Raw genomic sequence first — 14,522 nt, 5'->3', positions numbered from 1 at the left:
AATCCAGACCCTTAAAAATCTTATGTTCTGCAGCTCCCCAACACTATTCCAAGTAGCTTTAGTACAAATATTTTCTTTTAAGCTGAGTACAAGTTCATTTAAACAAAGACATATATTAAACATATCTGAATATTTGCTGAGCATGTGAGACCTCCTACTTCATTTCCACCTCAACCCTCAGGGGAAGTTAATCATATTTAGAAGCAAAATGAAATCACTATGTTTTAAGCTGATTTTATCCACATGCCTAAAAGAGTTGAGATTCCTGAATCAGCTGCATCTGAAGAATATTTGCAGGAACACAGAATATAAGAAAATAAAAGTAGTGTAGAAAGTAATCTTAGCCCTAAGGAGCTGCAGCTGGGCCAGTTATCAAAGATTAGGAACAGGCCTGACTTTACCAGGCCACAGCTGTAAGCAATGAGAAGAAGAGAGCAATAAAGGAGTGTGGTGGCTCTTTTTGAAAAAGAGAGGGTAGCCTTGATGTAATATTCAAACTACCAAACCCTCACTTCTTCACAAAGTAGCCAGGGGGAGTCAGTTGGTTACTTTGTGAAGAAGACTCAGTGCCCTGGGGAGCTGCCCACGAGGAAACACCAAGAAGGTTTGGAATTTTTGTGATAAAGAGATAACGGTATGGAACCCCTGTGATAAAATGATAACATATTGACTTGAATTTGGGACAAGCTGTGTTTGTTACACCAAAAGCAAACCCCACCTGCAGTGCCAGGAACCGAGCCTTGAGCCAATAGACTCGAGTGACAAATTCCATCCAGCCTTCCTCAAACAAATCTCGCTGTGAGGATGCAAAGGACAGCTGCAGCAGGTCTCCCAAAAAATGGGTTCCTGGGAAGTCAGGACCAAACTTGCCATTCACAGAGGCAGCAGGACAATTTCTTGGAGAAACTGCAAGTCAATGAATTACATTTTATTATTAAATTACTGGCATCTCATGGAAAGAGTCCCACAGAGCAGAATTTCAAAGGTCTGATCTACCTGAAGGTAAACAATTGATAAAGCAATAAAACACAGATCTGGAAGATATTAAGAAAAAATAGCTCCAAAATCCAGTGAATTCCTAGAAACACTTCTTCATACACTCCCAGTGTTTTTAGAGTTTGAAGAAAATTTAAGTTCTCACCTGTAGAACTCTTCCCTTTTGTCAGTAGCCACTGATCTAATTGCAGCTCCATGCAAGAAAGGCTCATTATCATCATATCCTTCAGAAAAAGTAAGGAGATATCAAAAGAGTATTCACAGCAAGAAATACATTAAAAGAAGCATAAATTAAAAAAAAATCACTAAATTTGCAATTTACTTCAAAGAAAGCCTTCATCTTGTCCTCTTGGGATTTCTATTCCCAAGCTATAACTACTTCTTCTGCCTGAGGTGTACAGTAACTGACAAATCAACAGGTACAAAGGCAAACAATACTCAGAACCATTAAAAAAGAAAAATCTCAGTTCATGGAAGAAGGTCAGAACAGCATTGCCTGATGTTAGAAAAAAGGCATCCTTACTTTTTAACTTGGCTGAAATAAAACTATATTAAATTGCCAAATCATGCCAAAAGCACGATTCCAGAATATAGCAGTAGCACAGACATTTGAAAAATAAGACAAAATTTAGTAAGTAAGCAGTAATTTAGAAAAGTAAGCAGTTATGCAGTAATAATGAGAGCCAAGGGAATACATTTATAAATATATTTACATTTGTTTTAAAAAGGGCATATATATGAAATATATACATAAATAAATCACAGGATGTATAAAAATTTAACATCTGCCACATAGAGGCACTTTTGTTTGTTTTGCAAATGACATCAATGGAACAGAGCAATTTCCATAATTAATATTTCATTTGCAAAGAAGTAAAAACACTTGATCTGAAAAAATATTTCCAACTGAAGTCATACCAAAGGCAAATAACTTTCCAAATGAATACAGACTGCTAACATTAAAAAGATAACATAGGCTGGCTCAGTGGCCAAGAATTATCAGAACTGGTTTTATAATTCTCGAAATATCATCTTCTACCATTAAGCTGGTTTAACAATAATGTAAAGAACTTATTCTTTCTTCTATTTGCTTTCAGGAAATTCCATATGGATAAAGGTAATAAAATGGTAATGCTGAGGAGGTGGTTTTGGTTTGTTTTGTTGTTGTTTGGGATTTTGCTGTAAATTTCAGGTTATCTTAAAACTACAGAGTATTTACTCTACTTAAAGCAGCAATGCTGACCCTCAATCAGGCAGTGAGAACAGAGCAGCCTCTGTTCTGACCTGATGACAAAACAAAACTGTGTCACGTCAGAAGAAAAGGAAGGGGGGAAGGAAAAAAGAAAGAGCAACGACAGAATAAAGGGGTAAAATATACCTGTGTCTATGACATCTCTGTGGGTGTATGTGTGCATAAACACACCCTATACACAGGTCAGAGCTGCATGTGGCATCACCCAGGTGTGCTCAGCCCAGAAGAGCTCCAGGAGCTGCAGTGCACCCAAGTTTGGGACAGTTACCACAGCTGGGACAAGCAGAGCTGAGCCAAACCTGTGTCTGCTGGATCTCACTGGGTACTTTGGGCACCCTGACACCAGGACAACAGCAAATACGGAATAAGGAAAGGTGCTGCATTACCTTGATGTGTTGATTGCTTGAGTCCCTCAGGAGTGGGTTGGGGAGGCTGCTGCTGTGCTTCCTCCAGCTGTTGTAGATGCTGAGCACCACCTCACACAAACCAGGAGGCCACTTCACCAGGAACTTCTGGCTGATGACTTTCAGGTATCTCATCATCAGCTCCAAGATCCCACCATTGTTCAGGTTATCCAGCAGGAATTCATGAACATCCTGTTTTTCTAGAAAACAGAAAAACACAAAGGCCTACATCTAAGGTTGAGGCAGATCATAACCTGAAAGAATTAAGTTTCAACAGTGTTTTGCGCCCTTCTATCACAACAGTTCTGCACTGCACATGTGCAGAATTCAGTTACTGCATTCCAATCTGTTTAAATGGAAATTCCACACAACTGGGCTCCTGCACAGTGATTGAGCAATTCCCCAAGACTTAAAAAATTAGTAGCAACTGAGATACTTCTATACTATAAAATTATACTTTTTAAAAAGCATATACTTCCATATCTTCAGGCATGACAGAAAAATAGAGAAAATAAAGCACACAATACAGCAAAACCAACAAAGAATGAGCAAAGGACATAAGGCAATCCCTACCAGACTCCATAAATGTTGTAGAATCAAAGGACATTCTGTGTGGTCCAACATGCTGAAAATTCTCCTCTTTGATCTCTGATTGCACCTCATAGTTATTGAAAGGGTCCTCCTCCTCCTCAGGGTCCAATTTCCTTAATCTGTGTGAAAGGGGGGCAAGAACCACAATATCAACAAAGTCCTCATTCTTTATTACTAGATGAAATCTAAATATGAAACACTGTGCAAATGTTAACAGTGAGAATATATTACTGAAACAAATTCAGAGATTTGCATCCGGTTCCTTTTGTCCAAATCAAGATTACTTTATCTTATCCATTTTGATTTGTGCATTGTCCACTAATTCACTTTAACAGCAGTAAAAGCTGTTTTATTTAATTTTAATTCAGCAATTTTTACTAAAAGCAATATTATTAAATTTATCAGAAGATAATGCACCACATCTGCTTAAAAAAAAACCAAAAAAAACATTGGACCAGTAGTTTTAAGGTTGGGAGGATATCAATCAAACAAAATCCCAAACAGCTTCACCTCTGATCATCTTATAATGAAAGTTTTCACAGTACAGTACCTGGAAGGAAGGAATTTCACCAACAGCTCCTGAAAGTCAACCTTCTCCTCTTTCTTACACTTGGTGTTCCGAACTCTGGCAGATCTCCTTTTGGCTGTTTCTCCACTGTCTTCTGTAATTCTTCTTCTCTTCACTCCTTTCTTAGATTTATCACCTGCAGATATGTCACCTAAAAACATAATGAAAAAAAACTCAAAACCTGACAGGTTAAATTGACAAATAAAAAGTGAGTAATCTTTTTTATTTTTAAAAACGTAATTACACAGCAGCACTTGAGATTCATTGGTTTCCTTCTGAAGACAGTGCCAAAAAAATCTTGTACAGATTTCAAATAAATATAGCTGACAGTTTGGTCTTCTCAGCTTCTTAAAGTGACACATGAGCAGAAAAATAACACAGTCATCTTTTTGTAAAGCAGCTCATTCATTCTAAGGAGCTCCCAGCATTAAAAGTTTGATATGCATCACTGCTGGAATGGAGTCACAATTTTTCACATCCTAAAGACTGAAAAAGTGAAGTGTGGGGTAACAGCACAAAACCAGAAAAGGTCAGATACTCCTTCACTTTCTCTATCAGGTGTTACACATATGCTGAAAAGGCTCTGACTCCACCAATGTGCAGCTGAAAGACAGCATGTCCCAAAGAATTCTGAAGTGATTTTTATACCCAGATAAGTAGGAAAGGTATCTTGAATCTTAGACTGAAGTACCTTGCTCACCTACAGCAGCTCCTGGCTCCAATGAACTCTGGCTGTGACTTGGGAAGTTGGGTGTGGTTGGAGTGTAAGGTAACACAGGATCTGGCACTGTCACCACTGGATTAGTGCTGACAGGAGTTGGCTGAATAACACTGACAGGAGTAGAGGTGGGAGAAAGCATCAAATGTTGAACTGGGTCTCTGTACTCTGAGAGATCAATTCTCTTTCCCAGACTGGGGCGAGGAGGATCACACGTTGTGAGGTGCTGATACATGGCAAGCAAGGCTTCTCCCAAACACTTCCACCTGCAAGGGAAACACAACAGCATCACAATGTCTTCACTTCTTGTCACACTATTTTCTATATTAAGTTTACAAACCTAACAGCATTCAACATTGTTTTTTCACTAACAGCTTAGAGATAGCAAGAGCAGCTTCTCAGTGGGACAACCATACACACCTGAGTGTCAAAAACCTGTTCCAGCACTCAAAAAATGTCTCTAAAAACACAAGGTTCATGCAGTAGTTGCTGAGGAAATTATACCAAAAGCTAAAAAAAAAGTAGTGTCACTAAAAGAACTCATCCTTATTCACAAGTGTGAACAATTTCTCTGCAATACAAACTACATGCAGAGTCCATTAATATTCCAGAAAAACTTGTGCAATACAAAAACCAAACCCCAATCCTTTATGCCTTAATAAAGACACACATAACAACTTACTAGTATCCTTATATCTTCCTGCAAGTAAAGAATTGCAAATTTTTTTCTGAGTTTTCATTATTCCAGTAGTAAAAACAATTTTTAAAAACTAAAGTTGCTTTGAAATTCACATACAAACTAGTCATATATGAAAAATCCAGTAGTATGTTGGAATAGCTGCCAAATCATTCTCAGATAGCACATTTGTTTTTTACATCACTGGTTTAAAATCAAAAGTTGAAAACTAATAGCTGTGGGGTTTATGCTAAAACCACAAGCACACCAAACCAACCTATAACCTTGTAAGAAAATGCTGAGGGAGTTGGTTTGTTTTTACAAGGAAATAAAAGGTGTGTCGCAGACATTTCTCCACAGAAATCCTTCCTTTTGGATTTCTGTGTCTTCGGGAGGCCAGAGGCCTCTGAAGACAAGGTAAACAATTATTATCAGCTGCTGTGGAATGCAATAGGATTCACCTTGATTGGCTCATTTTCTATGTTTATAATTAAGAGCCAATCATCAGTTCAAGCCAGGGGACTGAGTCCTTGGCCACAACTTTGTTGTGGGTTCTTTTCTATCTCTTCTTAGCTTAGCTAGCAGCTCTGCAAAACCTCTCTCTATATTCTATTAGTATAACTATAATGTATAATATCATATATTAATAAATCAAGCCTTCTGATCAAGATACAAGATTCACTGTCTCTCTATCACCAGCCAGCGGCCCACACAGGTCGCTGTAATAAAGGTGTTTTGAAGAAATCTAAAGCACAACACAGTTATCAGGATATGTGCTTCAGAGGATCTTTTTGAAAAGAGAAAATACCAAGACGTACGTGAAAAAGGGAATTGGCTGCACCAGCCTGAGGTCTGGCTCCCTGTCACGCACCAGCAGCACCTGTCTCTTCTTACGGAGCTCCAGCGCCTCATTTATGATCCTTCCTGCTTCAGCTGCACTCACATTCACATTATGGATAGACATGTCACTAAGAAATAACAAAAAATGGAGATAAGTGAAAGTTTTTGTTTGCTGGGTTGTTTTATTAAAGCCTAGAGGGGATTCATTTAATAGCATCATGTAAAGTAACAAAAGCAGCATTAAAAGAAGCATTCACATAACATCATGCTACCAACTTTATGGCACACTCATATATAGATGTCTCAACCACCAGAAATCTTTGTTCTGAATGATCAGTTAACTTAGACACATCCTGTAAATTTTATGGGCCTCTATTTTCCCACTTTCCTCCTACCCACTCCTCCTATAAAATCCATACAGATAGAAAAGGGGAGTTTTTGGTGAGGTTTTCTTGGGGGGTGAGAGTTGTTTTGGCTGTTATTGGTTTGTTTTAATTAGGAAAACTAAAGTGAATGCTGCAGGGATCAGGAACTAATTAGTAAAATAAAGGCAGATGATTACAAGAGATCTAGGTATGAAAATAAATGAGCAGCAACAAATGGATTATTTTCATCTTTCTACCTTGCTTCAAAAGGAATTCCTGAAGAACATTCTGTCAGCAGCACCAACATGTTATTATTCAGAAGGAAGGTCAGCAAGGTAAAAGCACAAGATCTGAGCAACCCCAAACCCAAAATTTACACCCCAAAGGCAGTATATACTCTAATAAGACAAAACTCACCATTTGAGAAACATCCTTAAGGAATCTTTCTGGAGGCAAGGCTGCTCCTCAAAGATCTTCTCCTTCAGAACCAATCCTTTGCTATACAGACAATCTTTTTCCAGAGCTTTGCAGATAAAGTACAAACATGCTGACAGAGAAATAAAAATGGAATGGTCAATGGCTGCTTTGGTTCATTCAAAGCTCCCATTTCTGGGCCTCACATACACCACTGAATTCCACCCAAATGTGACATTTACATTAATTAGTCCAATTGCTTTGTAAGGTGTTAAATAATTACATGCATACAGTTAAAATAGCCTATTGTGTCTTCCTAGGTACTGTATCCAGAAAAAAAAAAAAGTAATTAATTTTGTTTAAACAATGTTTGGAGTACATCTTTCACTTACTTTCAAGCCTGTTCTGGCACAGAAGAAATTAGAACCATAAAACAGCAACACAATTATTCACCATTTTTATGTTATCAAATGTCTTAACTACAGATTCCATTAGTGAAGCAAGCAGTGTATCCACTGCTGTAACTACAATTAATCCTTCCAGGCTATGAATGAGACTGTAGATTTATACCCAAACCCTGGAGTTATGCAGCAGGAAATTACCAGAAAACCAAAACCAACATAGGTGGAAAGGTAGAGGAACAGTGTACAGGGAACTTCCTGCAGAGGCTCTGATCTGTGAGACCACAGACATTTATTTTTAGGGTAACCAAAAGTAAATAATAAAACTTCTCTAAACCATCATGCTTTATAATTCAGTAAAATCTCTATCATGGAGTAGCAGTCTCTATCAAACCCTGCTGCATTGCTTAAGCAAGACACACTTCAACCTATAGATTTCATTGTAACAATTTTTTCTGGTATGTAAAATCACATACTGAGATGCTGTTCATGCACTGTACTCACTTGTATAGTCACTGAGTGTATACAAAATTGTGATAAGGTTATCCAAACAAGGCCAGTGATCAGGATTGCACCTGAGCCCTTCTTCAAAAGCGTGACGAGCCAAGGGCAGGCGGATCAGCTTTATCGCCACACGACCGATTTTATACCAGAGATTCACATCAGTGGAGTCCAGCATTACAGCCTGGAAACACAACAAACAGAATCATCCACATTTCAGACATGCAAACCCACCTTGCTGCAGGACTGGCACTGCTTTAGTTTTCAGCAGGACCACAACTGCTTTGGTGGACCAATTTTATCCCACACAGCATCAGAAAAACCACAGTATTCAACTGTACACTGACATGATGTATGCTGGATGTGTCTGTCTGTATTTTAAGAAGTTTTCACAAATATTAAGGCTCCAGTGTCTAATTTCAGCTGCACTGTACCTCCAGATAGAACTCCATGGCTGTCTCTAAGTCATCCCGCTGTGCTGCCAGTTGTGCCAGGTTTTTATAGGTGGAGTATTTTAACATCAAGCCCGGGTGCTTCAGCCCTTCTTTCTCATCACCAGAAAGAACGGCCTAGAAATAAAAAAATAAATGCAATGTGGGCATTAGGAATCAGACAAGTAACAAGTACTGACATTTCTAGTTAGCCAGTTAGAAGTGAAGTAAGACAAAATATAGCAAACAGTTTCCAGAGTGTCATTGTCCCAAGGTCACTGACCTCTCTCAGAAGACGAATCTCAAGTAGCTCATGATAAGCTTTAGCAGACTCCTCAAATCTGTCATGTTTCTGAAGGTCCAGAGCTTTGTGGTACAAAGCAAAAGCTTCTGCTTCCTGTGATTTAAATAATTAGAATGTATTTATTAAGAAAACTTTATTAAATATATTTGGTTTCACACTTTCAATACTTTCTGCTATACAGCAGAACATTTGTGTTACTGTCCTAAAACAACTCGAGTGAAGTTTTAGTTACTCTATCAAGTCACAGAGTAACTAAACTTTTATAAGAACAAAATATCATGGTTGAACAAATCCCTACAATTAGAGGACAAAAGTCCCATTGAGACAAAACTTCATTAAGATAACTGTGGAATGACTCACCTGAGCTTCCTTGGTCTGTGTTTTATGGCTTTTGAAGGTACCTTCATAGTCATCCTCAACCGCGGAGCTCGCGTTCAGCGCCGCAATGCGGATCTGGAACGGCAATTGAGACATCACCAGAAATGTGAGAAATGTGGCACCTACAGATGTCCCAGTCCTTTGAAAACTGGATTTTTCTCTTTTTTTTTAATTAACTGGTACACAAACAATACTGAGAGATCTCTACACAAAGTTACAAGAGCTGTCATTAATTTAATCATCCCTAATTGCAAATAAACAAATATCAAAACCATTTCCCATCCAAAATCAGCTGAAAAAACGAAATTTCAAGTGTCTTGCAAGCAAGAGCTTTCCTAAATAGCCATATGCATTACAGTGATTTTTTTTCCAAATTCTTAAATTTACCAATAACTACAATCACTCCGAAAACAAAGTTCTCATTATGGCAATTTACTCTTAGTCCAGGGAAAGAGGAAAATTCTCAATTTTATTGCTAGCTAAACACCTCAAAAGCCATCTCAAAAAAGCCTTACCATGTTCACAACTATTCACAATGTCTTTCTCCAGGAATAGAAGGAAGAGTCTGTCACAAACAGGCCTGGAAAGCAAACAGGATTAGAATATTTATTCTGTTCACCAAAAAAACATTCAGAAATAAAAGACAATACTTTACAGGAATACTTTAATAACCAATTAACCACCACCCCATGCTAAGAGATAGCCCACCAACTAAGGAACAATGATTCCACTGAGGAATAATTTTAATTGCTGCCACCCCTGGTACAAGAGAACCAGTGTTTGTCCCACAGCTGTTCTGAGTATCCTGACCAACCTCTACAGACCAGCCCCAATGCAAAAACAAGTTCTAGCTACTGCAGACACACTTACATCTACTAGATGGGTGCAAACAAAAGAAATGGAACTTTTTCTAACTAGCATTTCTTCATTCTGAAAAAGAACATTCATACTTCCAGTCCTTTTTACCACCTGATAAAAAGTTTGAAGGGGTAAATACACTTTTATAACCTGTAAGTAATTTTTTCTTCATAAGTAAGCTCATAATTTATATTCAATTAACTGCTTGAAACATCATGTTAGTAAAGGCAAAAAATATGAAAGAGCTCTGTGCTGCTTTATAGAAAACCTTCACTGCTACATGATAAAACATTCCCATCAACTCAAACAAGAAGATGACATATGCAAGACAGGCTAAAAACAGTCTTTAATATCCTTTAATAGAAGAGTAAATCCAGAATTAGCCGCAGCAGGAAGCAGTGGGAGCTTTGAACTCTAAGCTGAATTAACTCATACATCATCATGATGAGTTCTGCATGTGGAGAAAATGAGCCTGACAGGAATTTCACTCATTCAGCAATGCTGGCCCATGCACCACTGGTTCTCCCTGCCTGTGGTTAAATCAGACTGACAACTGCACAGCAATAAAGCATTTTTCTCTTTAAAGTCACCAGATAAACATTAATAAAACTTCAAATCTTCAGGACAAGCTCCTTGTCTATTTTCACATTAAGAAAATACATGCAGAGATATTAATGGTTGCTTTCAGATAGACTGAGTTACACATTTGGACAGGGTGTAGATGCTTGTGACATTTAAGTAACTCAGTCTGTATGATCCCAAATCAATTACATGTTTAAGTTGTAAATCCACTTACAAAAATGCCTGTATTCAGTAATATGCCCAAGACCTTTGCTGAATCCAAATAATCTTGCTCAAGGTGGCAGAGGAAGGCAACAGCAGGGACTACAGTCAAGGCTTTACATCCGAGGCTGGACTCTTGGGGAAAATGCAACTGCAGAAAATGTGGGAAAACAATTTCAGTTCCACTTATTATTTACACTGGAAGCTTGTAACAGGCAGGAACTTAGTGACAACCACACTCCTGCCTGGTGTTCACAGGCTGAAAGCACAGAACCAAACAGGACTGAGGTGCTGCTGGCAAGCAGGGGCAGGCGTTGCCCCACAGCTTTGGCAGGGTGTTATTTCATTTTACTTCAAACCAGGCACTGCACATGGCTGCAAAACTGAGGGAGGGAGTTCCAGCAGTGCCACAGCACTTCTAAACTGAGTGTGTCACTATTAGCACTCCAGAGGAACACAGCTACATGAGACAAGCAGGCAAAAAATAACTCCTCTCTCATATTAAGTACAAACCAGTTTGAATTTTAACAGATACAAGAGTGTCTGGCTATAAATCTGTGCCTACAACAGGTGTGCACATCCTCAAAGGCAATAGGACTTTTGCCTTCAAAACCTTCCCTCCTTTAACCTTAGCAGTTTAGAATTTAAGCAAATATTTCCAATGTCAGCTCTTGCTCCCAGAACTTGTGTTCGCAACTTCTAAGTAAGAAACAAAGGGAGTGACTTGGGCTTTCCCAGCTTTTGTTGTTCCTGCTACACTGGGGATCCATGCATTGCAGTTACACGTTTAATAACACTTGAGTTTTGTTCTGGCTTTCTTTCTTTAACATTGCAAAGCTCCGCCTCGCTTCAGCACAGCCGTTCTGACGGAACACGATCACTTTCCGCACGGAGCCCAGGGACGCTGCTCTCGCCGCTGGCCCGGAGGGCGGCACACGGGGCCGGGAGCCCCCGTTCGCCTCCGCCCGCGGCCCCGCGGAGGGACGGGCACGGCCGAGGCCGCTCAGGCCCGGCTCTCGCCACCCTCGCGGGGCAGGGCCCGAACGCCGCTGCCCCTCCGCGGGGCGGGGCGGACGGGACACTCACCTCGCGGGGCGGCCCCTGGCATGCCGGCGCTGCTCCCGGGGGGTTCCCGGGGGGTTCCCGGCGCGGCTCCCTCAGGCTCCCGCCGCTCCCCCGGGAGCCGCGCTCCGCCCGTTTCCACCGCAACCGCCTCCGGAGCCGCGGCGCCAGCAACGCAGCGCCGCATTGGCCGGGCCGCCCTGCGCTGCCAGCCAATGGCAGTGCCGCGCACTGGGGGGCGGGAGCGGCGGCTGAGGGCGCCTCGGGGTCGAGGTCCCGGCTGGGAAAACTCCGGGCTCGGTTTGGGCGGGAAAGCCCCGGGCTCGGGATCCCGGCTGGGAAAGCTCCGGGTTCGGGATCCCGGCTGGGAAAGCTCCGGGCTCGGGATCCCGGCCGGGAAAGCCCCGGGCTCACGGTCCCGGCTGGGAAGCGACACCCCCGTGCCGGCCAGACCACGTCCAGTCCTTCTTTAAACACTTGCAGGGATGGTGATTCCGCCACCTCCCTGGGCAGTGTTAAAAATAGGTTAGGAACTGTTGTAGAATAGTTTGTAATTGTTAAGTACGTACTATAGTTTGGTTGTTGTAAAAGGGGTTAAAAGGGTAGTTATAAGAAATACGGTACTGAGCATACCGTATTGCACGTAAGTGAAGTGCATCTCCCCAAGCGAAACGAGCCGGCCTGGGCAGAAATGTAATGGCCAATCGAGCGTCTTAAACCTTCATGCAAATGAAGGATCCAAACAGAAACCAATCCAAAGGGACAAAAAACAGGATAAAAAGGGACTCCTGACCCACTGAATTTGTGCTGCTCCATCGGGGATATCGCTGCTGAAGAAGCCCCAGCATCCTCGACGGGAACGCTCCTGCTCGGCCCGGCCCCCCTTGCTTTAGGCCTTTCTCTTTGTTATAATAAATACTGAAATCACTTTAGTACCAGGAGTCCAGTCCCGTTTTTAACAGGCAGCACGGTCTAATGTCTGAATCAGTTTTTCTGTGGAAAAATTGCTCCCAATATCCAGTCTAAACTTCCCCTGGCACAGCTTAAGATTCATTGCATCAACACCAAAGTACCAGGATAGCAAAGTGCTGCTGGCCTCACCTCCCCTGGGCAGCCTGGCATCTGCCCCTGAAACACTGGGGCCAGCTGTTTTCTTTCCTATGGAAAAGTGTCACCATTCCCTTTCAGGGATCCACCACTGAAATTTGGATACCACCTCCAAGGATTAATACATCCAAGGATTGATCCCACTCAAAAGCTGTCAGGACAGAATGGTGTTCCTGTACCCCTGGACAGTCTTGTCTGACCCATCAACACTGGGACCATGAGCATTCCTTGCCAAGGAAAGGCACTGTCACCGTCTTTCAACAGTCCAACTCCAAACTGTGGAGCTGATCTTCCAAACTGATTCTGTCTGGAGATTTCTCACAGAAGAATGGTGCAAGGACAGAAAGGATTTCCTTTTCAACCCTCAGACACCTGCACAAACAATGCTGGGCGGAGCTGCTTTTCTTCACAAAGTAAAGCCCTGCCACTCTCTTTTTGCAGGCCATCTGCAAAATTTGGATTCCAGCTACAGAAATGAGGAGCTCTAAAGATTGCTCCTATTCAGCAGGTGACAGGAAGGGCAGATGTTGTTCTGCCCCAGGAGCTTCAGATGCAGCTGGTGTGGGATGTGAGCAAAACCCTGAATGTGTGTGGATGCACTGCCCAGGGGGCTGGAAATCAGCCCAAGGCCACAGAGTTTCCCTAAAGCCATGGAGCCAGCTGGAGATGGGAACACACTTTGTGCCCCTGAGGGAAGTGGAGCCCAGCAGCACTGAGACAGCTCTGTGTGGAAAAGACTTCATAAATAAGGTGTAAGGTGGTCAGATGTCACAGACATCTCTTATGAAAAATCCTTTCCTTAGGATTTTTCCTCCTGAGAAGCTGAGAAGCCTCAGGAACAAAATTTAAACAATCATTATCTGCTGCTGTGGAATGCAACAGGTGCATCTGTGATTGGTCTCATGTGGTTGTTTCTAATTAATGGCCAATCACAGTCAGCTGGCTTGGGCAGAGTCTGAGCCACGAGCCTTTATCATTCCTTCTTTTTCTATTCTTAGCCAGCCTTCTGATGAAATCCTTTCTTCTATTCTTTTAGTATAGTTTTAATATAATATATATCATAAAATAATAAATCAGCCTTCTGAAACATGGAGTCAGATCCTCATCTCTTCCCTCAGACCCCTGTGAACACCATCACAGTCAGACAGCAGTGTCAGAGATAGAGATGTGCCATCCTCAGCCCCACAGAGACCCCAGCACAGCCCAGACAGGCTGGCAAGGCCCCAGCTGTGGGGCAGAACCTCACCTTTCAATACTCCTGCTGCTCCAACACATCACACTCACTGATGAAGGTGAGCTGGTGCTCAAGCACTGCACTGAATCACCCCTGAGCACCATGAGGAACAGCCCTCCTCGCCTCAAATGGAGCAGTTGTGTTAATGCCCTGCTTTCCACCATGGCACACCAAGCTGCTGTGAGCAGCAGCATCACTGCTGTGTCTGCAGAGTAACTCACAAAGCTCTCACAACCCTGCAGCACTTCCCTGTCAGTGGTGCCCTGCATCATCCCCAGGGCCTCACTGCTCCTCTCCAGCGTAAACACACAGACAGATTGTCCAAAGTCCAAAGGTTTGGGGCTAGGAAATGGTTACTCAGTGATCAAAATCAGGGCATTGCCTTCCAGTTTGAACATATTTGGGGAGCAGAAATATTTGTTAACCTTAGGAGGTTGAGCCTGGGAAGTTACAACAGTAAAAGATCAACCATAGGTGGGAGCTGCCAACTCCAGATGTCAGGCAGGCTGCAGCCCTTGGAACAGGGACCAGCTGCATGCAAGGGAAAGGGATTTTATGATGTCATTGCTGAGCCATCGATAAGGGTGGCGTATTTGATTTCTCCAACCTGAGGACTGAAAAACGTTTCCTGCTTTTCTG

The 14,522-nt window shown here is 41.9% G+C and overlaps 1 protein-coding gene across 1 annotated transcript in view; it reads right to left on the bottom strand.

Annotated features, from left to right (window-relative positions):
* The window catches only part of CABIN1 (calcineurin binding protein 1), a 116,469-nt gene extending 104,767 nt beyond the window's left edge, over window positions 1–11,702 (bottom strand). Inside the window, exons 1-15 of the mRNA XM_058816521.1 lie at window positions 11,567–11,702; window positions 10,494–10,631; window positions 9,355–9,419; window positions 8,822–8,914; window positions 8,441–8,554; window positions 8,161–8,295; window positions 7,730–7,910; window positions 6,828–6,957; window positions 6,024–6,173; window positions 4,512–4,795; window positions 3,794–3,962; window positions 3,226–3,362; window positions 2,635–2,852; window positions 1,142–1,220; window positions 719–906 (exon numbers count right to left, since the gene is read on the bottom strand). Of these exons, the coding sequence (XP_058672504.1) occupies window positions 719–906; window positions 1,142–1,220; window positions 2,635–2,852; window positions 3,226–3,362; window positions 3,794–3,962; window positions 4,512–4,795; window positions 6,024–6,173; window positions 6,828–6,957; window positions 7,730–7,910; window positions 8,161–8,295; window positions 8,441–8,554; window positions 8,822–8,914; window positions 9,355–9,357 (1,881 nt within the window). The 5' untranslated portion in view covers window positions 9,358–9,419; window positions 10,494–10,631; window positions 11,567–11,702. The remainder of the gene's footprint in view (window positions 1–718; window positions 907–1,141; window positions 1,221–2,634; window positions 2,853–3,225; window positions 3,363–3,793; window positions 3,963–4,511; window positions 4,796–6,023; window positions 6,174–6,827; window positions 6,958–7,729; window positions 7,911–8,160; window positions 8,296–8,440; window positions 8,555–8,821; window positions 8,915–9,354; window positions 9,420–10,493; window positions 10,632–11,566) is intronic.
* Window positions 11,703–14,522: the final 2,820 nt, after the last annotated feature.

This window comes from Ammospiza caudacuta, chromosome 18, assembly GCF_027887145.1.
Source record: "Ammospiza caudacuta isolate bAmmCau1 chromosome 18, bAmmCau1.pri, whole genome shotgun sequence".
NCBI lineage: Eukaryota > Metazoa > Chordata > Aves > Passeriformes > Passerellidae > Ammospiza > Ammospiza caudacuta.
Note: the sequence above shows the minus strand (reverse complement) of the source record. Positions and strands in the feature narration are given on the sequence as shown.